The following is a 24291-nucleotide window of genomic DNA, read 5'->3' as shown; positions in this document are numbered from 1 at the left end:
CTGTGGAGAAGCCTGTTGTTGATCAGCTCTGCCCTCAGTAATCACAGTGAATTGTAGATTTTAGATGGAAATTCACTAAAATGGTCCAGAGCCAACCAGGCAACAAACATAAATAAACCATTAAACAAGATGAGTTTATAATTTTAGTTATAAGCCGGAGGGGAACCCCAACCCCTACAATATTTGAAAAGTATTTTCATATCCTTGATTACTGAGGTATAAAAGGGAGCCTTAAAGACTTGAAAAATACATGAACAACTGCTGTGTGCAGGCTGTGGGCCAGGAGCTGCCCCCTTGAGACAAGTGACTGATTGTTACTTAACCCCTGCTACTTTCACCAGCAAGAGCATTTTTCTACAGGGATTATGTGACTGGGGAAGTACTCAAAAGCACTATTAAAGATCAGGCATTCTATAGGAATTGCTAAGAGCTACTTTTGAAGCCTGCGCCTTGCACTTTGCACACACATCTGACTGTACCAACAGAAGAAACTGTGTATTTGTTTTGTGTGTACTAACACCTATATGTACAGGGAAATGCCCTTTTGCATGCACTAAATTGATTCACACACACTTTGGCAGCCACAGTCAGTTGCATGTGAAAAGGTGAGTATGCAAATTCAAAGACCAGACTCAGCCTGGATAAAAATTTGGTATTAAGGACCTAATCCAAAGCCCACTGATATCAATGGGAGCCTTTTCACTGACTTCACTGGGGTTGGGATCAGGCCCTAGAAGTCCATTCTGAACATGTTAATTTCCTCATAACAATGTACGTTAAAATAACATTAAGGATCTGACTGAAATATGCAAAGTGCCAAGATTTTCAGAAGCTAGTCTCCAGCTCATGCTTCCCCAGCTTCACTGGATATTACGTATGCCTAAGGTGTGTAGGGATCTCTGGGAAGTCCTGCTCGGGTGGTACGACTCCACTGTCCCAAAACAGGGGCCAGTCCTACATGCTATGTGGTTCATCAAAGCAACTGAAGTTAACGGAAGACTTTCCATTGATTTCACCGGGCTTTTATTCAGACCCATAATTACTACAGGCCACATTCTGATCCCGTGACTCACGTTGATCCTCAGTCAACCACCCTAATCCTCAGATAGGAACTTCTCAAAGAATAATGCACCACTCAAAGTGAGTAAGGATTGCACAGACTGGACCATAACGAGCAATGGGAGTCTTTTCATTGGCTTAGTCAAATCCTAACTAAGTTGATTTTCAGACCTCATTGCCTTAATGATTATTCCAAGGCTTTGTTTTAAGTCAGCCCCCTATAATGGAGACTCAGACTGCCAGGGGCATTTGTTTATTCAATTACATTTGAGTGCCAAAAGTAGAGTGGGGTCTGTACTTTAAAAAAAAGGACATCGTTTTATTTGTTAGCTCACAGCCTTTAGCGACGGGGCCACACCGACCTGAAAATCAAAATCTGTTCAAGAAATGTGCTCCCGAATACATCCAAATTTCAGCTCAAAGTGCTTTATTTCCACTGGCTTAACCCCTCCAGGCCATCAAAGGTCTATTAAAATTTTATATCCATTACTAGTGACTACCTCGACCATGTTGATCTTGTTACATAATGAAGCGTAAGACTAGCCCTCAGTCATGAGGAAGTAAGGAGGCATGAGGAATGTCGATCATTGTTGTTCTTTACTAAGAGACCCACCTGTTTTCTATAAAAAAGTTTGTAGGAAAATCCTTACATTCCTCTGATTTCAGAAAATGCACAGCAGCAATTTAACCAAGTAACTGCCTAATTCTTTTGTAGGGCTCTCTGAGAGTTGGAGACTATCAGAGAGATGAAGAAAACCACCTGCAACTGGAGAGCAGAAGAGTCAGGTCATGAAGAGGACTGTTTATTTCAAAGGAAGATCTAGGATGAAATCCTGATCCTATTGAAGTCAATAGCAAAACTCCCATTGACTTCAATGGGTCTAGGATTTCACCCCTGAAATTAACAATGAGCATGTGTTTTATATTGAGTGAGGATACCTTGGAGAGAGGATACCCAAGCTTGTGGGGTAGCATAGCCCAGAAAAGAGATCAGAAGAAGCCAATGGGAAAGACAAACTGGATGAAGTCAAAAGAGTGGCTGAGCAGCAGAACCAGTTACAGTGAGTGCTGAGGGACCCTTTAACAAAAGAGCCACCTGTGGTCATAGATGACAGCAGCACAAGTTCACAGATATGTAATAAAACTCCCTGCTGCCCTTCTGATGATGTGGTAAATGAGAGGATGTTACCGGGAAAAGCAGTCATTGCACCAGAAAGGAATTATCACAGAATGTAATTACACAGTAATTCGTAGCCTGTAAAATAGAGCATGACCTAAAGTTATTGTTTTTTAAATCTCCTTATAAGGCAATATTAGGTTCACTACTTAGACATGCACATTTCTTTCATTGTGTAGAGTTGCCAGCACTTTAGGCTTTCTAAGAGAGAAAAGTTTACTCGGTGATGACTGTATATGAAGAATGTCCACATTACTACACCAGAAACTATTTCAAAGTGATACAATTTAAGAGCACAATTATCCTCTCTGATCCACACTGGGGATCTATATCAGGGGTCATTCTCTCTGTTTCTAAAATAGAGGGCATGGATCAGTGCTCTATGGCCCATCATACGACTACTCCCCCCAGAGCCATCGGTTCAAGTCACAGAAAGGTCGTTTCAGCCCCTTCATCTGTCTGGGGATTATAAATGGAGTTCCATGCAGTTTACTGCATGAGGGAGTCTTGGAGTTATCGTGGATAGTTCTCTGAAGACGTCCATGCAGTGTGCAGCGGCCGTCAAAAAAGCAAACGGGATGTTAGGAATCATTAAAAAAGGGATAGAGAATAAGACGGAGAATATCTTATTGCCCTTATACAAATCCATGGTACGCCCACATCTTGAATACTGCGTACAGATGTGGTTCCCTCATCTCAAAAAAGATATACTGGCATTAGAAAAGGTTCAGAAAAGGGCAACTAAAATGATTAGGGGTTTGGAACAGGTCCCATATGAGGAGAGATTAAAGAGGCTAGGACTTTTCAGCTTGGAAAAGAGGAGACTAGGGGGGGATATGATAGAGGTATATAAAATCATGAGTAGTGTGGAGAAAGTGAATAAGGAAAAGTTATTTACTTTTTCCCATAATATAAGAACTAGGGGCCACCAAATGAAATTAATGGGTAGCAGGTTTAAAACAAATAAAAGGAAGTTCTTCTTCATTCAGCGCACAGTCAACCTGTGGAACTCCTTGCCTGAGGAGGTTGTGAAGGCTAGGACTATAACAGGGTTTAAAAGAGAACTGGATAAATTCATGGAGGTTAAGTCCCTTAATGGCTATTAGCCAGGATGGGTAAGGAATGGTGTCCCTAGCCTCTGTTTGTCAGAGGGTGGAGATGGATGGCAGGAGAGAGATCACTAGATCATTACCTGTTAGGTTCACTTCCTCTGGGGCACCTGTCATTGGCCACTGTTGGTAGACAGGATACTGGGCTGGATGGACCCTTGGTCTGACCCAGTATGGCCTTTCTTATGTTCTTAGGGTCTTTTGGATGTGATCTTAAAACCAAAATCTTATCTCTACTATGGGGACATTAAGGATTTCATGACACTACTTGTAAGGGCAGGAATTTGCCACAAGATCTTTAGCCAAAATTAAAATTCCTCCTCTCCCCTCCCACCCAGAGTTATACACCATCCACCTAAAGGTGAATGTATTTCAGCAGTGCTGAAAGTATGACATTTGTAAAGAGATTTGGGGAATGAAAGGACTTTACAAACATAAATATTGTTATTAATTAGCTCATACGGACCTCCCACCTATAGCACTGGTAGTCCGGCAAGATGGTCTAATGCAAAATATGTGATACTGAGAATGGGTTCAAACCAACAGCTGAGATCCAAACAGTCCTCTAACTTTAGGGAGCTTCTCATCTGGACTCGGTTCTGAATTCTGCAATTTGGGTCCAGTTTTAACCTGGCAGATTACAGACCTTCACCGGTGGTTAGAGTTTTGCCCTAAAATTTTACAACTACTAGAAATTTGAATTGACAGATAAGAAAGTGCAGCACTGTGTGAATTTAGTGCTAGTGAAAGGTACTGGATTAAGTGCTTAGAAAATGAAGGGCTTGGTTTTGCGTTCCACATATAGAGTGAGAACCTCAGCTGCTGTTCCATAGGAAATTCTGGTGTAACTAAGGGACACCATCCTGATTCTCCATTAGCTTTTGCAGCAGCAGTGTGCAAGTGTTGAGGAGAGCTCCGATGGACAGTGAGAGCCAAAGTTGTGGGCCTTGCATTTCCTTCTGTTCATTTATTCCTTGCAGCAGAGGTTCAGGGGGATATACCAATCCTTGATTTGTTGGTCTTGTTCCTGTTGTTCAGGGGAACGTACCAAACTGACTGTATGTGGAAACAGGCACAAGCCGTTTCTAAGGCCAATGCTAAAAACAGCTGCAGAGGAAATAACCATCTGAAAAAGCCCACACTTGTGTTACATTCAATACAAAGCTCCCCAAAGTCAGTGCTACTGACATACTGTCTTATTAGCCTACAAAGTGCATTTACAGGTATTCACAGTGGATTTTTAGTCTTTGAAAACAAAAAGATTCTAGGTAATGGGCCAGATTCTCTGACGGTGTAACCCATAAAGTTACGCCACCCAAAGAACGTGGCTTCGTTTTAGTCATTTTGTCTCTATGTCTAGGTATATGTTGCTAGGAACAGTTTTAGTAAGGTATAAGAAACGTAATACCTTGTGCTTACGGAGGCTCCCTGGACTGGTAGGTGTGGAGATTGGAGACTGCTTGGATTTGGGTGTAGACAGCTGACTGCTTGATGTTCCATTTGCTGTCATAAAACAAGAGAGAAGTCAGCAATGGATTCACAAAGAAAAGCAAGAAGCAGATTATTTCTCTACTTCAGGACATGGAAAACAGTCAGACCGATAACATCTAAAGGCTTCAGTTTATTTCATCTATAATTCAGGCAGGGGAAAAAAATCAAAAGAACAAAATAATTATTCACCGGATTGAATGTTTCAGCAGTTCTAAATACAGGGCATTGCCATAGCTGAGAGGCAATATTTTACTTTATAAATAGTATCCCACGTTTACCAAACTGATTCAATGTAGTAATCGACTATAAAAACCCACTGTAAGATTTCCAGACTTTCAAGCAGTTTAATACCATTTAAACTATACACTACTTTGAGTTATCAATGAAAATCAAAGTCCATAATGGCCTAGATTGCTAACTTTAAATATTATCCAATGAGCTCATACATTAGCTTAAAATGTATATAAAACTTAATCTCTTGAGCCCACGGACTGCACTCAGTGCTAAGGACCCTTGAAGTGCCAGCCACCATGTGGGCACAGACATAGCTATATCCATTTGCCCAATGCTCAGGACTGGGGAGCGGGCAAGTGCATGGAGGAATGAATACTGTACCCTCCTGAAGGTGGTGTAGTGAGAGTACATTTCCTGTAGCTCCCCTGCAAGGTAGCTTCACTCTGCACCCAACACAGGCCTGTGTATCAAAGCTACAACCTGGCCTTCTGGGTTTTCGTAACCACTAAAGAAAAGAAAAATCTTCCCAACTTCTATAAATCATTAAAAAAAGTAAACTTCATTTAAACCTAACCTCTGAACAAAGTGTTAGAGGGTTGGTCTGTGCTGTCTTCATATAGCCTATTAGCAACTGGATTTTAATCAAAGTGAAACGGCTGCGGTCTATGCCAGAGACAGCTATTATGGCTGTATAGGGTAAATAAATAAATAAAAGTAAACACCAAATTACAGCAAAAAACAAACAAAACACCGCGAACAAAAATGAAATGAGGGAAAGCGAAAATCTTACTGCCACCAATGTTCTTTAAATAACATAACTTTGAATATTATGAAGTGTCACAGTAAATATTTCATAAGGACATGTTTCCTTCATGTGAATTTGGTAATGTTTTTGCTAGATTCTATCTGTTGTGCTTCAATTCCAGGGAGACAGACCCTGATTCTGTTCTTGTTCACAGGGCTTTTAATGGCGCAACTCCACTGGTTTTGGTGGAAGGGAATTCAGAGTCAAGCTGGCCACGTCTAAGTATATTATCTTTCTGGGTCCTTCAATTCTGAGTAATCCAAGCAGGAGTAGGCTGGAGGTGTTACTTAAATAAGCATTAAAATAAAAATTTCCCATTCAAGTCTACATAAAATGACATATCAAAAAACAAGCCATGATGCTTATTCCTTCAGTACAATCCCCAAAACTAAAAAATCAAATGTTTTGATTGTTGCTTTCTTTAATGGAATTAAACATTGCTAACATTCCATATACATACATTAAACAGAATGTTCCTCTGCCAAGAAAACAAACACATTTTTTTTTATTAATTTGAAGTTTTACATAGAAGGAAAGACAAGTACAAAGATAGGACTCGCTGTCTTCTTATTTGGGTGTGCAAATGTATGTGCCTAATTTGCGCTGAGCAGATGCATGCCAGGATGGCAAAAATTAGGTATTTGGGATTAGTGCATGAAATCACGGCAACTCCATGTGCAAATGAGGCATGTAATTGAGCATAAATTCGAGCGTCTAAATTGTCTAAAAATCAGGCCTATAAAATTTATAAGGCATAATACTGTGAACAGTGGCAGGCAGGGTGTGTGGTATATCAAATTTTAAAGATCAGAAAATGGAGTGAAAAATAATGTTTAGATAAGTCGCATAGAAATACCCTAAAGTGGGAGAAAATGACATTTATACCCAGTTTAAGGCTTCTTTATACCTTCAGAGCCATGTGAAGGGGCCTTAGCAGAAATGAGAATTAGGCCCCATATCTGTGGTACTTACACCTATGAAGTCATCTAGAGTTTTGCCTGGGCAGGGACAGATAGCCTGAGCCTCACCTATGCAATACTAACTTTATATAACAGTTCTGGGCCAGCCTAAATAGGGGTTGTGGCCTAAATATATATACGTATATACACGCAGTGACCTCACAATCATAGAAATGTAGGACTGGAAGAGACCTCAATAGGTCATCTAGTCCAGTCCCCTCCATTGAGGCAGGACTAAGTATTATCTAGACCATCCCTGACAGGGTATTTGTCTAATCTGTTCCCAAAACCTCCCTAGGTAATTTGTTCCAGTGCTTAACTACCCTTACTGTTAAGAAGTTTTTCCTAATGTCTAACCTAAATCTCTTTTGCTGCAATTTGAGCCCTTTACTTCTTGTCCTGTCCTCAATGATTAAGGAGAACAATTTATCACCCTCCTCTTTATAACAACCTTTTATATACTTGAAGGCTATCATGTCCCCACCCACCCTCCATCTTCTCTTCTCCAGACTAAACAACCCCATTTTTTCAATCTTTCCTTATATGTCATGTTTTCTAGACCCTTTAGTAATTTTTATTGCTTTTCTCTGGACTTTCTCCAATTTGTCCACATCTTTCCCGCAGTGTAGTGCCAAGAACTGGACATAGTATTCCAGCTGAGGCTTCATCAGTGCTGAGTAGAATGGAAGAATTACTTCGTGTATCTTGCTTACAACTCTCCTTTGGATACATCCCAGAACGATTGCCTTCCCCCCCCCCCCCACAACAACATTACACTGTTGACTCATATTTAGTTTGAGATCCACTGTAAGCCCACCCCCCCCCCCCAATCCTTTTCTACAGTACTCCTTCCTAGGCAGTCATCATTTCATGATGTTTACTCACATAACCTGTCACCCTCATGGTTATTTCTGCTCCTGGACAGAATGCAGAGTTCTGGCATCAGGTTTTTACCACTTTCTAGCCTACTCCTCCTGAGCCTGAATAAGGACTGACTGAAAACTGAGTGAAGTCTTTAAGATTTGCCCCAGTAGGAATAGACTGCCAGGCCTATATGCAGGGCTGATCTCATTCTGATTAGTACTACTTTGAAGCCTATGGCTCCCATCTAGCAAAACACTGGAGCATATACTTAACTTTAAGCATGTAAGTTCTGCCGTTGACTTCAGTGGGAATGCACATATACGTAAAGTTAAGTATCGGCTTGATCCTGCACTCACTGAAGTCGATGGCAAAGCTTGCATTGATTTCAGTAGTGTAGGATAAGTCCCTGTGTGTTTATGTGTTTTGCTGGATTAGGGCCAGTGTGCTCAGCACCTTGCAGGATTGACCCATAGGCACATGTTTGAGAATCCATTATGCCTCTCTCCGATTGCCAGCCAGAATTTGGCGCCTCGTCTTCATATTTCCATATGAGGAACAATCCCAGTACTGTCTCCACAGTGGTCTCTGTTTCCACCACAACTTTCATTCATTTTTTCAATCCATTAGCATCCTCTGTCAATAGTTTCCCTCCATTCATTTCACATTGTTAGTGTAGTAAGGTGTTTTGTGTAACTGCTGTGTGAAGAATGAATGTTTTGCCATTAAAATATTTGCTGAATGTTTTTCCTTCCCAATTACCACTTTATAATCATAGTGTTTTAAAAATAAAAATAAAATCCTGAGAACCTATCTGCAACAGACAGCCTCATAGGGATATTTACTTCCCCATGTTCACCATTAAAGCTAAAGACTGGAAAAGATCCCTCCCCTATTGAGTGAAAGGTGGAGCTGATTAAATTTAGGCTGCATTAAATTAGGCCCCAGGAACAATCCAATATGCATCTAGCAGTGAAAGGCTTTGACGAGCTGCTTTAATGATTGGAGTTGGTGCAAGCTTGGAGGAGGGCTCCTGTTCCTCCTCTCACACCACTTGTGCACCTAGGCCCATTTCAGCCTAATTCTTTACTTCTGTGGTTCCTAACTTTCTTGACATTCTGCCTTTGAAGTCCCATTGTTGCTCCATTCCTGCAAAGTCACAATGGCTTCCCCACCCCCTGACCCCAGTTTTGAGATCTAGAACTGTAAATTCATTGGAATTTCTGGTCAGCTGCTAGAGTAATTTATTCTCCAATGAAGCAATCCTATTCTGAGTCCCTGAGACACTCCTGAACTCCCACTAACTTTTGGGCAGTTGCTTTCATTTCTAAGATGGCCTCAGGTATCTTCTCTATCTATACTTCCTCTACGATGCTTTTTAATACCAATTTTAGCTAATATCTTTGGATCAAATTTAGAGATAATGCAAGTTACATGTTGACATGTGGATGTGAGTTCAAGAGTGTCTAAACTAGTGCAACTCTCATTCTGTGGGGACCGAAGAAAGTATATGTCACATCAGTGTAGATTTATCTGACTCACTTCTGACTTTGGCCCTTTATTTTTGTAATGTACATTTGTCAGTATCATTTCATCTCTGTATTCAATGATACTACGAGGGGCTGATAGGTAGAGAGGTCAGGTCACCATTAATAGCCTCTCTTTTCATTACAAATTTGTACCATTTGGGAATGAGATTTCTATTAAAATATGGTCAAAATACTGGTGTGCAGAGAGCTGGGGAATGGAGTGACCTTACAATTCACTTCAAACCATTCTGCAGTAAAAACAGACTTTGATCAACTGTATTGGAAAACAGGATAGATTGCCTACTGGCCGTGGTCATTCACTCTACTTCACCCTTGAAAGCTGAGCAGATTAGCATTTAGAGCAGATGCATACAAGTTGAGTTTATTAACTATACAACATAAAATATAAACTGAAGACAATTCAGACAAATAAATTTTAGATCTCCGACAGGTTTGTTTAGAGGGGACCTTGGCTTTTCTTTTATATAAGCCGGTGGGTAAAATAGCTCTAACATACTCAGTGTTATCTGGAAATCCAACTCTAACCTCTAAATTGTCTCTTTTTGTACTGTTATCTTTGACCTTGAGACAGAACGCAACCTCTCCTTACAGGAAACACACACAAAGAAAGAAAATGAGATTTCTTTGCAGCATCAACATTTTCCCTCTTGCAAACAGAGAACTAGTAGAATTGCTAATGTTCAGGCATCAATGGGCAGCAAAGATATGTAATTGCTGCAAGGGAGGAGAGAAATTCCCTAATACAATAAGACATAAGTGCTATAGCAATGCTATTAATATTTGATGAGCACTGGTGAAAAAAGGACATTTAGTCAGCAATCTGACGAGATTGATGTATCACAATAGGGGTATTCATGTACTGTTTATCAGTAGCAGAAACAGTTGGGAAATAGATCTGATTTTCTCTCTGCTTTGTAGTAAAAATCCCATTCATTATCATACTTTAAAAAATGTATTCTGAACTCAAATGGAACCAAATAGTGAGGTGTTAGAGCCAGACCCTAACTCAATGGTGGGCAACGTGCGGCCCGTGGGCCACACGCAGCCCATCAGGGTAATCAGTTGATGGGCCGCGAGACAGTTTGTTGACATTGACCGTCTACAGGCACGGCTGCCTGCAGCTCCCAGTGGCTTTGGTTTGCCATTCCCAGCCAATGGGAGCTGCGGGAAGTGGCGGCCAGCACATCCCTGCGGCCCGCGCCACTTCCCACAGCTCCCATTGGCTGGGAACGGCGAACTGTGGTCCCTGGGAGCTGCGGGTGGCCCTGCCTGCGAACGGTCCATGTAAACAAACTGTCTCACGGCCCACCAGCGGATTAGCCTGACGGGCCGTGTGCAGCCTATGGGCCGCAGGTTGCCCACCACTGTCCTAACTGGTCAAACTGGTATAGCTCTTCTGAAGTCAATACAGCTATGATGATTTATGTTAGCTGGGCATCTGGCCCTGTATAGAGTCATAGAGTTTAAGAGATCATCTAGTATGACCTGTCTATCACAGGCTACCGGCACCACCCAGCACCTATATGCATAGCTCCTGGAAAACCAGACTTTATAATCAACTGTCAGAATGAATGCATGGTTGAATGCAAATTAAGCCTTTATTGTTTATATGTGTAAAATAGTAGATATGCCTGTGCAATCTTAATTCAGCCCCCTTGCAAGTATTTGTTATGATGCAGCCTTTAACTATGTGATTACATATTCTTTTTTCATTCAGTGCACAGGATGGACTGTGCTCTAGGGATGAATAAGGGCTGTGCAGTGAAAGAGGCTATTGTCTGTAAGACACCTGCCCCATTTGTTGCAGAAGATGGAAGGTGGACAGTGAATGAGGCAGGGACTGCAGGGAGAGAAAGGACAGTCTCCTTGTTAAGGCAGTTGAATGCTACCCTGCTGAACTGGATTCTATCTTCTCTGTCACTGATTTCCTGTATGAAGCTGGGGGAATCACTTAAACCAAATTTTCCTCAGGCGGTCACTAATTGTGTGTTCCTCATTTTCTGGGTGCCTGATCTGAGGCCTTGGGGTCTGATCTGCAGAAGTGCTGAGCACTTACAGCTGCAAGTGAAGTCAATGGGAGCTGTGCTTTGAACATAAAGTGCTGTATAACGCTAAGTACTCTGAAAAATCTGGCCCGAGGCATTTCAGATGGAGAAGCCCAAAATTAATGATCAATCTGATATTAATCTCTTTGTGCCTCACTTCCCCATCTGTAAAATGGGATAATACTCATTATTTGTGAAGCACTCAGATACTATAGTGATGAGTGCCACAGAAAAGACAATGAGGAAATTAATAATTCTGGATTCAGGGCAGGGTTTGTACAGTATGCAGTAGTAAGGCCTTGGACAAAACACTGAACAATACAGATAAAATAAAATAGTAAATAGCTACTTTTCAGTGACCACTGTCAATTTTTCACACTGAATGAGGCAGGGTCCTATGGAAAAATTTGTATGTGATCCTGTAATTAAAGATGATCATAACACATGCACAAAAGGGGGCTGAATTACCATTGCATGGGCAACCTTAAATCAGAGATTTCCTGACTTTTGAGTGCTTGATTTTACAATCTTAATGTTCTTTTAACGTAGCTTTTAGCATTTAATATCTCTATATAGTGTAGATTGATGGCTAGCTGGAGCTTAAGTGGAAGTCGAAATAGATAGCAGGCTGGTTTGAGCAATATTGTGCATGATCCCAAAGACATCTGCTGCCTTTTTAACACATTCATTTAAAACCCTTGGGAGTCAGGTCTGCAGTCAGGCCAGATTGATGTTCTGTATCTGTTCTGCTAATTGTTGCTGACTTGTGGAAATGCAATTGTCTCTCTATCCCATTAGAGAAGCAAGAAATTAAAGTCCAGAAACAGTCCCTCACTGATCTGATCATTGGTTCCCTGAGCCAAAGTCAATCTTAGGCCACTAGATACTGTAGCTAGAAAAGGTCATATTTAAATTTAAACTCAATGCGCTGCTGATCTCCCATGGGAGTCACTGAGGGCATGCCGATGTTAATAATTTCTTGCTGGAAAAATCATAGACTCCCCTGTCACAGAACAAATATTTGTACAACTGAACCCTGATCTGACACACATGAATTCTACCAAAGGCAAAAACTCCAGAAGAGTGAAAAGGCATGACAGAATTATTTCTTCAAGCCTGAAAATAAAACATTGATTTTATAGAATCATAGGACTGGAAGGGACTTCGAGAGATCATTAGTCCAGTCCCCTGCACTCATGGCAGGACTAAGTATTATCTGGACCATCCCTTATAGCTGTTTGTCTAACCTCCTCTTAAAAATCTCCGGTGATGGAGATTCCACAACCTCCCTAGGCAAGTTACTGCAGTACTTAACCACCCTGACAGGATTAGGAAGTTTTTCCTGATGTCCAACCTAAACCTCCCTTGCTGTAATTTAAGCCCATTGCTTCTTGTCCTATCCTCAGTGGTTAAGAAGAACAATTTTTCTCCCTCCTCCTTGTAACAACCTTTTATGTCCTTGAAATCTGTTATCATGTTCCCTCTCAGTCTTCTCTTTTCCAGACTAAACAAACCCAATTTTTTCAATCTTCCCTCATAGGTCATGTTTTCTAGACCTTTAATCATTTTTGTTGCTCTTCTTTGGACTTTCTCCAATTTTCCCACATCTTTTCTGAAATGTGGCGCCCAGAACTGGACACAATACTCCAGTTGAGGCCTAATCCGCATGGAGTAGAGTGGAAGAATTGCTTCTCGTGTCTTGCATCCAACACTCCTACTAATACATCCCAGAATGATGTTCGCTTTTTTTGCAACAGTGTTACACTGTTGACTCATATTTAGCTTGTGCTCCACTATGACCCCCAGATCGCTTTCCGCAGTCCTCCTTCCTAGGCAGTCATTTCCCATTTTTCATGTGTGCAACTGATTGTTCCTTCCCAAGTGCAGTACTTTGCATTTTTCCTTATTGACTTCCATCCTATTTACTGCAGACCATTTCTCCAGTTTGTCCAGATCATTTTGAATTTTCATCCTATCCTCCAAAGCACTTGCAAGCCTTCCCAGCTTGGTATCATTTACAAACTTTATAAATGTACTCTCTATGCCATCTAAATCATTGATGAAGATATTGAACAGAACAGGACCCAGAACCAATTCCTGAGGGATCCCACTAGTTATGCCCTTCCAGCATGACTGTAAATCACTGATAACTACTCTCTGGGAATGGTTTTCCAACCAGTTTTGCACCCACCTGATAGTAGCTCCCTCCAGGTTGCATTTCCCTAGTTTGTTTATGAGAAGGTTGTGCGAGACAGTACCAAAAGCTTGGCTAAAGTCAAGATATAGCATGGCTACTGATTCCCTCACATCGACAAGGCTTGTTACCCTGTCAAAGAAAGCCATCAGGTTGGTTTGACACCATTTGTTCTTGACAAATCCATGTTGACTGTTACTTATCATCTTAAAATCTTCTAGATGTTTGCAAATTGATTGCTTAATTATTTGCTCCATTATCTTTCCAGGTACAGAAGTTAAATCCTTATTTCCCTTTTTATAGATTGGCACTATATTTGCCCTTTTCCAGTCCTCTGGAATCTCTCCCGTCTTCCATGACTTTTCAAAGATAATCGCTAATGGCTCAGATTTCTCCTCAGTCAGCTCCTTGAGTACGCTAGGATGCATTTCATCAGGCCATGGTGACTTGAAGACATCTAACTTGTCTAAGTAATTTTTAACTTGTTCTTACCCTATTTTAGCCTCTGATTCTACCTCATTTTCACTGGCATTCACTACTTTAGATGTCCAATCACCGCCAACCTACTTGGTGAAAACTGAAACAAAGAAGTCATTAAGTACTTCTGTCATTTCCACATTGTCTATTATTGTTCATTGAGTAAAGGGCCTACCCTGTCCTTGGTCTTTCTCTTGCTTTTTGCTTCTTGCTTCATATACACTGTAGTTCTGATCCTAAAATATCTTGCTAAAACTGAGTTATCGTATGGGTTTAATGCCGATGGTGTAGGGGAGGAATTTCTGGGAGTTTAGTAAATGTTACTGATAGAGTAAATACATTTTTCAAAATAAATAAATGCAAATAATAAATGACAAAAACAACATTTTCCGCCTGACCTCATTACCTAAGATTTATCTCTGTATTTTTGTTTGTTTTTAAATTATTCCAGGTGTTAAAGATTTGTTGTCCCAATTTTGATCTTACTTATGCTGGCTTTACATTGACTTAAATCATTTGGCCCACCTTGCACGTTCTCCTTTTCCTGCCACCTCTGTGCCTCCCCAGTCCTGCCATAGCCAGGGCCTGCCTGACCAATGGCATAATGTAAAACTACCTTGGGGGCTGCTCTAAATTGCACCAGCCTGTAACAGCCTTGTGTAGGCTGTTATGCCAGAATGTAATAACTAGAAAGCAATGCTCTAGAGCCATGCCCCCTCTTACCCACCCTTCGTTCAACATGCTCCCTAAACAAGGGGACAGGAGCAAGAACAGCATATAGTTCCTATGACAGCTGTCTGTCAGGTTCTATTTTGCTGGGGCAGTTTAATCCCCCTTTTATGGACCCTTTAGACTGCTCTAAGACATTTCATAAGGCACAATGGGATCCCCTAGTTTACAGTGATGTACGTGAGATCACAATCAGGCCCTGGGTGTTTAGCCACCTGTGATCCCTGCATTTGGAGTTGCAGATCTGTTAATTCCACTTATATCTTACAACCTAGATAGCATAAGGAAAGGAAAGAGAAATTCTAAGGAAACTTACCTTTGGGTCAGATTGTGCTGTCCTTACCCTGGATAATATCTTACTATGAGAATAGTGCTATTGAAATCAATGGGCCTTCTCTTGGCAGTAGGGTACTGCTCAGGATGAGTGAGATGGATAGAATCTGCCTTTCTGAATTTTTGAATTATGGAGGGCTAGACTGAACCTTTAGGTAAAGGCCCGAGTTATAATTCCCTTCCTGCTCCCCCTTACTCCAGGGGGAAAGTAACCTGCTACAGACTCTTTTCAGGTGCAATTTACAAGTCCCTGAAACTCTCCCTGCACCAGTTTAGTTCTACTGGTTGGTGCTTTGGGAGCAAAGGTACAGAGACTTGACTCCACCCCAGACCTACTTGCTCTTATCATCTCCATGAATCTTGCTCTCCCTCTATGCCTAGGGACAGCAATCTGGGAGGCTGTTGGACGATGGTGGTGAAAAGTTGGGCCGCCATCTGGCTCCCGGGAAACAAGGACAAGCAAAAAGATTCTATGGAAGTACATTCTGAACTGCTAACAATTTGAGACATTCAATGGATTAGTTCACATTGCCATGATAATATGTGAGAAACCATCAGTGTCAAAGCAACAAGGAAGTTCAATCTGAGACTCAGGAAATGACCCATCATATGGCAACACTCCGCTCAATGTTGGGAACAGCCACTGTATCAAAAGAGAAATGACATAGGCAGCACTGAGAAGCTAAATGTACAGGCCTGCCACAACTCTATCAGTGAGAGGAAAGAAGGAACACCCCAGGAGATAGAAAGCTTGCTCTCATCAGTAGAATGTGATTATTGTTTCTCAGAAACCCTATGCCTCTGTGACAATCCAATATTTGTCCTCTGGAGAAGGAAAGGAAATGCTTGGTTCACAAGGAATATGGCTGGTTACCTACTGAATATTTTGAGGCGATTCCTTATTGTAATGAATGTTAGTTCTAGTTCCTGGCATCAGTGACTACACAAGTAAAAGATTGAACATCTCAGAGATAGTACAAACGGCTGAAAACATTGATGCGAATGGACAGTCTCATTACAATGAATAAGAAGTGGCCAGGAACCAAGACAGCTCAGGTAGCTTTTGTTTACAGTTAATGGGAAAAGAAGATTGAATGCGTCTGGTAAATAAAGGCAGAGCAGGAGTGTGCCAAGAAAATAGTTTGACCTCTTCCTATAGATTAGCTAACTCATTTTTGGAGGGTACCTTGAGGAGGTGGGATTTGGATGCCTCTAGATAGAGCCCTCATTTTGGAGAGAACTGAGTCTTTCACGGTGCATCCAGGGTGTGTCTAGACTGAAGAAGACATTCCTGAAGAGAAGAGACTGAAGAGAAACTTCCTCCGGCAGAAGGCAACAACGTGCCAGCAATTCCTGTTCTACTTCTAAGACCAGCTAGACCAGCAAACTGCCACGATCAGTGTTGTGGCCCTTCCATGCACAGGCCCCTTTGGCCTGATGCTTGTTTTTAATGACAATGGAAGGATTTTTTTTATCATTGTTAATTTGGGGGTTTGGGGCTTGAGATCTGATTGTGTACATAGTTGTGTGAGACTCTCCCAGGGTTGCTATAATAAAAACTCCCAAAGCAGAGCAGAATAATCAGTACATTCCCAGTCATATCAAGCGGACAGTGGCTATAATTAGGTTACTCAGAGGCAGCCTTACATACCTGCCTTTTTATATTTTCTTAACTATTAACATGCAGCAATCCACAAGCAGTTCTAACCTCAGTGACTGGAGCTGAAATAGCAAATATGCACCCAGGGTTCAGTGGTGCTCCAGGAATGCTGTAGGTCCCAATTCACCTGCATAATCTGACAATGTACTGCATATCAATGGATACATGACCATAGTGAATATGGGACAGACTGCAGGGTTGTCTCAGGTCAATGACAAATAAGGGCTTAACTTCAGCTTGGTTCTCCCTCCTTGAGTTTGGGGGAAGGTAATGAGGGAGAGCTAGAGATTGCAGGCCAATCAACCAGTTACCCCAGCAGGAAGGCACAAAAATGGTGGGCCCGGGGACAGACGGAGAAGATGACTTTGAACATGAAGGATGCCACACACAGTCATTCCAGCGCTGGGATTTTTCTGAGATTGTGAGACCAGTTTAGTTTTTTTGTCTAGACTGCTCTCCGGTTATACAGAGATAAAAACCATCTCAAAGCTTTTTCTGTGAATCTTTCCACCAGTTTTTCATCTGTGGATTACAGAGCACTGTGCAAGGATCGTAAATATCACTATCCCCAAAAGAAGGGGAAAGGTTAAGTGATGTGCCAAAGGTCACAAACTAAGTCACTGGCACAGACAGGAATAGAACCCAGGTCTCCAGGCGCCCATACCTATGAATTATACAGTGTACCACCGCTGCTTCAGGTGTAGCAAATGGTTCCAAATCCTTAATATAGGAAATATTTTATATATGTCAACACATACAGATCAAAAGTGTTTCTAGGACCCAAGAGTGGGGCAAGTGTTTTCATTTTCAGGCTATCAAAGCTGCATCATCAGGACCATCAGCACAAGAAGGCTGTGCTGAGGCAGTTCTCTCTACCAGTACTGTATAAGCAACCTATTCCTTTTGTCCAATATCTGCAAACAGCATTAGTTTCCTTGTTGACAAATGAGCCACAGTACTGGAGGCAGAATTTGCCTTAAGATTTACATTGTCTGTATGTATGAGGGTGTGGGCTCAGGTAAACACTCTTGAATGATGGCCAGAGGCAAATCCACTGCTGTGTACATTCTGATTTTTGTTGATGATGAATAAAGTGTAATTTGCCCATCTGGTCTTGCAGAGAAATTGCATAATAAAGATGATAAACCCAAGGAAATATGTTCTATTCTATACAGGTTCCTCTACCATGCTCATCACCATAATATCGACGTAATGACTAGGGCTCAGGGGGCATTAAGGTCTATATCTATGTCAGAGGGCATCATACTGGTGCTCAGATACTATGATGATGAGCATGGGTATAAGAACTTATATATAATAGAACAGAATAGAATAGACACTGGGAAATTCCAACTTCCAATAAGTGAATAATGGAAAGAATGAGAAAGGAAACAACTTTTACAAGTAGGGATAGGAGGTCTAATGAACTGCAGAAAAATTAACTTACTCGAATTCAAACTGGAACAGGTACAGAGAAGGGCTACTAGGATCATCCGAGGAATGGAAAACTTGTCTTACGAAAGGAGACTCAAGGAGCTTGGCTTTTTTAGCCTAACTAAAAGAAGGTTGAGGGGAGATATGATTGCTCTCTATAAATATATCAGAGGGATAAATACCAGAGAGGGAGAGGAATTATTTAAGCTCAGTACCAATGTGGACACAAGTACAAATGGATATAAACTGGTCATTGGGAAGTTTAGACTTGAAATTAGATGAAGGTTTCTAACCATCAGAGGAGTGAAGTTTTGGAATAGCCTTCCAAGGGAAGCAGTAGGGGCAAAAGATCTATCTGGCTTTAAGATTAAACTCGATAAGTTTATGGAGGCGATGGTATGATGGGATAACATGGTTTTGGTAATTAAATATTCATGGTAAATAGGCCTAATGGCCTGTGATGGGATGTTAGATGGGGTGGGATCTGAGTTACCCAGGAAAGAATTTTCTGTAGTATCTGGCTGGTGAATCTTGCCCATATGCTCAGGGTTTAGCTGATCACCATATTTGGGGTCGGGAAGGAATTTTCCTCCAGGGCAGATTGGAAGAGGCCCTGGAGGTTTTTCGCCTTCCTCTGTAGCATGGGGCACGGGTCACTTGCTGGAGGATTCTCTGCTCCTTGAAGTCTTTAAACCACGATTTGAGGACTTCAATTGCTCAGACATAGGTGAGAGGTTTTTCGCAAGAGTGGGTGGGTGAGATTCTGTGGCCTGTGTTGTGCAGGAGGTCAGACTAGATGATCATAATGGTCCCTTCTGACCTTAGTATCTATGAATCTATGAAGCAAAGATTCATTCTGCATTTTACTCTGATAAAATATGTGAGAACTGTATGAAAATGGGTCAAAATATTCTATTAATAAGGACCTTATTCGGCATCACTTTCTTGCTCATCTTGCTTGTCTCTAGTAATTTGGTACCACCAAGATCCAGCTGAGCCTATTGATCGTTTATGAAATAGTGTGTTCTCTCTCATGTAGTGTGTATGTAAAGTCTGACCTAGTCAGCACTGTAAACCCAGAGCAAACTCAATGGAACAGGAAGGCAAGAGGGTTCCTTCTTCCTTGTTCCTTCTTCTCTCCATCCTGACAAAACAACAAAGGATCTGCTGATTACAGTAACAGCGCCAAAAGGTTCAACTGATTTTTTTTCTTATGAAACAGAACAGGCAACCATTTCTTTCCATATTGAGAACACCCATGAAAGTGTTAAAGGGTCACTGTCAAGATGGATTAGAGGGATCTACTTGAAAGTTGTGTTTCATTGTTGGTCTTACCTCCAGACCATTTACTACCATATTCAGAAATGATAAGCAGTCCTAAATGTCCTACTTACTGATTTATATAATGCAGACAAACTCTTGCATGTTCCCTGTGTGACCCACCAGCAAAGCCATGAGTCACCACTTTGTTCATACTGAGTTGCTCAGCAAGTAGAATATCAGCAATAGAAGGTGCTACATCGTGTTGGACTGTTTATCTATATAGTCTACAGTTCTGTTTCTGGAAGAGATTAATACCTGATCCTTTAGAGGAAGGCTTAAGTAATATCCCATAATGTATTCAGGGCCTGATCCAAAGCCCACTGAAGTCAGAGTTCGTCCACTGACGATAGGCTTTGGATCATGCTGTCAATACACTTACGCAATTATAGTATGCGTTTGGGATTGTAGCAAGGGTATGGGTTTTAAGAAAAGCACATGGCTAGAATCATGAAGGAAAGGAATATAAATAAGGAGTAAAATACCTTTCAGAGACAGAACAATTTTTAAACCATACAATTTTGACACCATTAATTTAACTTAGTATTCTTCTGTATTTTAAGAGCATTGTAATAAAATTAATGAACTGCTTCTTGTGGAAAATATCATTAAAAACTAATTATTAAAAGGTTTATTTCCAAAAAGCCTAAGATATTTCCAATGCAATGCAGTGGTTAGCTTTCTTTTGGCCAGTCACACACGTTGAATTACAAGGCATAAAGGGGCTTGGAGAAGGAATGATGATTCTGGTCGTGTGTTCTGTGAGGGTACAAAGATTTTGTGCACTCTGTTGGCATTTTGGGTAACCCTATTTAGACTGGGCAGGCACCTTGGGACCTGCTTCTGAGGCGGGTCTGCCACTTTAATTAGAAGCCATTCCCTGCATCTCCTGGAAGAAGTATTCTGATGGTTAATATTAACACCCTAGGCCCACTGTTCCTATAATATGATTCCACCAAGTATCCATTATCAGAGATGTAATGTTTAGGCTTGGCTTCAAATTGCACCAGGCACATATACACCTATCACAGGCGTGCTACATGAACAGCTGCTAGACAACCTGCCAGTTTCCATCCTGGAGGGAGAGAGGCAGATCCCACACTACTGAAATATGAAAAGCTACTGTAGCAAATGAAGATTTCCATTTTATTTACTTCCAGCACAGGTTCCTCTGTATTATTTTAATGAGTCTATGGCCAGCTTCTGCAATGGGCCAGGTTCTTAGTTGTCTTAAATAGGGATTAAACAGGCATGTTTCCAGACTACATAATTATTAACACTCACATTGCACAGGAGGTTATTTTAAATCAAAGTACATCTAAGAGAAAAGAAACACCTAATCTGACAAAATTGGATCTCTCTATGCCTCAGTTCCTTATCTGTAGAATGGGGATAAATAATATTCCCTTTCTCTCACCTTCATTGTCTTGTCTATTCAAGACGGTCAGCTGTTGGAACAGGAGCTGTATCTTACTCTGTGTTTGTACAGGGGCTAGAATAACAGGGCCCTGATCTTAATTGGAATCTTTAGACATTATCACTATGCATATAAATAAAAATAACAGGAAATGCCGGAGGTCACTGTATCGAAAGATACATGGCATTTGTTTTCTTGTGTGGATGGAGTCAATATTCATCCACTGGAAAACAATCACTCACCATCTTGATGGTTACCTGAATCGGCTGGAGACTTGCTCCGGCGCATGGGGGCTGGACTCTTTGCTGAGCTCTTCTGAGGGGTTGGGGATGACTTGCTGCCTGGAGTGGTCGGAGGATTCCCTTTCATTACACGGCACTCTAATAAAATAAATGACAAGCATATTTAGTTCTCTTATTGACCTTAATTGCTAGGGGCCCTTTACCCTGTGGAAAGCTCCGAGGGCACAGGGTATGTGTTGCACAATCTAATGAAAGAAATACAAGACAGCACAGCACTTCATATTTTCAATTTGCTTTACAAACACTGGGGAAGATTGAACACCTCTGAGCGCAGGAGGCAGCTGGCATTCCCACGCGGCCATCAGGGCGGCTGCATCAAAGAGGAGATTCACCCTGAGGGAGGGCAGCGTTAAAATCCAGCAGCGCTCACTTGTCAGAGGTGCTGATTCTGTGCCTGCCTAGCTCAGTTTGGTTCCCCTGGCAGAGTGGTTTGCAAGTGGTTTGCACCTCTATGCTCTTACTCCAGGCAAACTTACCACAGCCATGGCTCTGCTGCCTCGGCTGTGCTGGTTTCCACTGGCCCACCCTAGGTGATGAATTGAGTCCATTGACTAATTAATCTCTGTAGCATATTGACAATGGTCAGAGTGCACCGTGGGAAAAGTCAGAATAAAGAACAATTAATATGTCTCCTGGCCAGCTGAGGCCAGGGTAACAGGTGACAAAATGCAGCCCACACTAACCAGACCATGTGTAACAGCTATGGACAATGAGTGAAATTTACGCAGGTGCAGAAAACCAGCACAAGCCTCACTCAACCACTTAAGCCTCACTTATGGCCCTGCATTAAAGACTTTAAGTGGTGCATAGACCATCTGCACCAGAAAGAATTTCACTCAGCCTGAACAAAACCCTCTTCTGTGACTTCTCCAAGCCGCAGTCTTTTGGGAGCTGCACCATATGCAGATGTACAAAAATGAAGTCCTGTCTCCTGGGCACTCTGCCCATGCTCTTACACTCACAAGTAAATTACAGTCCGACTGTGTTTTCTTAAAAAATAAATGCACTGGGTAGAGAGAAAAATTTAAACACCATTTACGAAGGCTCCAAAGAGGCATAGAAATGCTACAAAGCTTCATGGGAACTAGGATTTCAAGCATTCCAAATCTTGAACTCAGCGGTTACTTGAACTGAGAGATACCTGGAAGAGTACTTCTCCACTTCTTAAAGTTATTAATTTCATCCAGATAGGGGGAGGATAAGAAGAAGAGGATTTCCACTTTGCTAAATGCTGATTAGTTCAGCCCTGTGTCCTTAGACCTAGATCTTCTGCATGGATACCCTTACAAATGGACATTATGGTGGTTCTCCAAGTTAAATCTCCCACATACAGCCCGTGTTTCATGGGCAAAGCTCAGCTCGGCCAGCATTAGTTGGGATTTAAAATCCCCTTGACTGGATTCCCTAATGGAAATGAAGTAAGGCAGCACGCAGCAGATGAATGATTGGTCAACCGAAAACAAGGTGTCTGACCCAAATGTATGTTATTTGTTTATTTCTATATCAGAATATCTATGAAAATGTAATCGCCCTAATTCCCCCCAGCCCCCACTGCCCCCGCTTGAAATGAGGCAGCCAGGCTCATTTTCTTTCTCCCAGACAGTTTGCTGGAAAGTTTGCTTTTGGGTCATGCAATATGATAAAAAGAGGAAATTATGCCAGTACTTGGCACTGTGCTCCAGGGATACCATACGCGGCTAATTAGAATGAGCACTGAACCCGGTCACTCTGTTGCTTAATGCCACAAGATGCATGATATACAAAAACTAAATCTGATGTAGGGAGGCGGAATGTTTTTAAAAGAATATGGTATCTTATAGATGGTATTAAAGAAGCACTGATCGTGGCTCCATAGTTATAGCTGAGTTGATATAGACCCCATTTCATATGCATAAACAAAGGAAGGGATAGAAGCGGTTGCCATTAAAAGACAACAGTATTTCCCTATAATTGATCATGGAAATAGTGGGGGATCTCATATGCCACTGTGTGATACCCATTGGTAAATATTGACATTTTAAAGGCAGCCATTGTGTGTCTGTGTATCTGGACAGATCCACACACAGAGAGAGGGTGAAATCCTGACCCCACTGAAGTCAATGGCAAAACTCCCATTGTCTTCAATAGAGTTAGGATTTCACCGAGTTTTTAATTAGCTTGCTATAACACTGGCTCTTTCAGCCTAAGACGCTGCTGCCAAGATCAGTGGGTTCACAAGAGACACGGCAATTCTGGAAGAGTGCTGGGTCTCAGCAACAGGAATTTGAAGGATGAACTTGTGACGGGCATTTTGGAGGGAAAAGATGACATACATCTTTCTTGTACTACTTCTCATCTTGTCATCTTGTCTCATCAGACAGGACCTAATGGCCAGCTGGGGAGGCAGACATGCCCGTGACAAAAGAGACTGTAATGAAAGACATCCTGGATCCCTGTGTTGTGTGATATATAACAGAGAGGGATGCTGGTGGAGAATGGGAAGATGGTGCGGGTGAAGGGGACGCTGTCTGCTTTTGGGAGTTCCTGAGCACTTGCAGCTCAGTGCCTCTGAAAATCAGGCCAGGCTTATTTTTGTTAACAGACATCCAAACTGGAAAAGCTTGGCCCCCTTTCAAGTTGTTCTGCTAGGATTTCATGCAAGCCGTTTTACAGCATGGAGCTCCCTCAGAGCTGCGTGAACTGTGTGGTGTTAAAATATAAGCGAAGCTCTGGTTGTAGACAGCCTCTTCGGCTCAACAAGGGCTTCAATCTCTGTGTGCAAAGCTTCAGCAGAATGTTGGAAACTCTCTCTGAAACACAGAGACCACCACATTGTTTAATCTGAGTTATGCAAGTCAAAAATACTAGATTCAAATAAAGACAGACTCCAGGAGATGTCATAAAACTCCCGAATTTCAAGAAGAGCAGACCTCACTTGACTTTCACGCTGATATTGAATGCAAAGCACTGTTTGGATGCTAATGCTTTGTTGCATTTGTAGCATATAATAGCTCACACCTAAGGATACCTAAATACCTCAGGCGTCTTGGGAAGCATCAAGCTGAAGTCTAACGATCAAATTTTTTGCCCGTATAAATGGACAAAACTCCACGGAAGTCAGTGGAGTTGTGCTAATTGACAGCAGCAGAGACTTTG

At 41.7% G+C, this 24291-nt stretch overlaps 1 protein-coding gene across 4 annotated transcripts in view; it reads right to left on the bottom strand.

Annotated features, from left to right (window-relative positions):
• DCX (doublecortin) overlaps positions 1 to 24291 on the bottom strand; it is a 110321-nt gene that overhangs the window by 12309 nt on the left and 73721 nt on the right. Inside the window, exons 5-6 of one of the 4 annotated variants that reach the window (XM_074962462.1) lie at positions 21097 to 21234; positions 4751 to 4848 (exon numbers count right to left, since the gene is read on the bottom strand). In XM_074962462.1, the coding sequence (XP_074818563.1) occupies positions 4751 to 4848; positions 21097 to 21234 (236 nt within the window). The remainder of the gene's footprint in view (positions 1 to 4750; positions 4849 to 21096; positions 21235 to 24291) is intronic. The other 3 variants (XM_074962463.1, XM_074962464.1, XM_074962465.1) reach the window with 3 other exon arrangements.

Source organism: Natator depressus, chromosome 9 (genome assembly GCF_965152275.1).
Source record: "Natator depressus isolate rNatDep1 chromosome 9, rNatDep2.hap1, whole genome shotgun sequence".
Lineage (NCBI taxonomy): Eukaryota > Metazoa > Chordata > Testudines > Cheloniidae > Natator > Natator depressus.
Note: the sequence above shows the minus strand (reverse complement) of the source record. Positions and strands in the feature narration are given on the sequence as shown.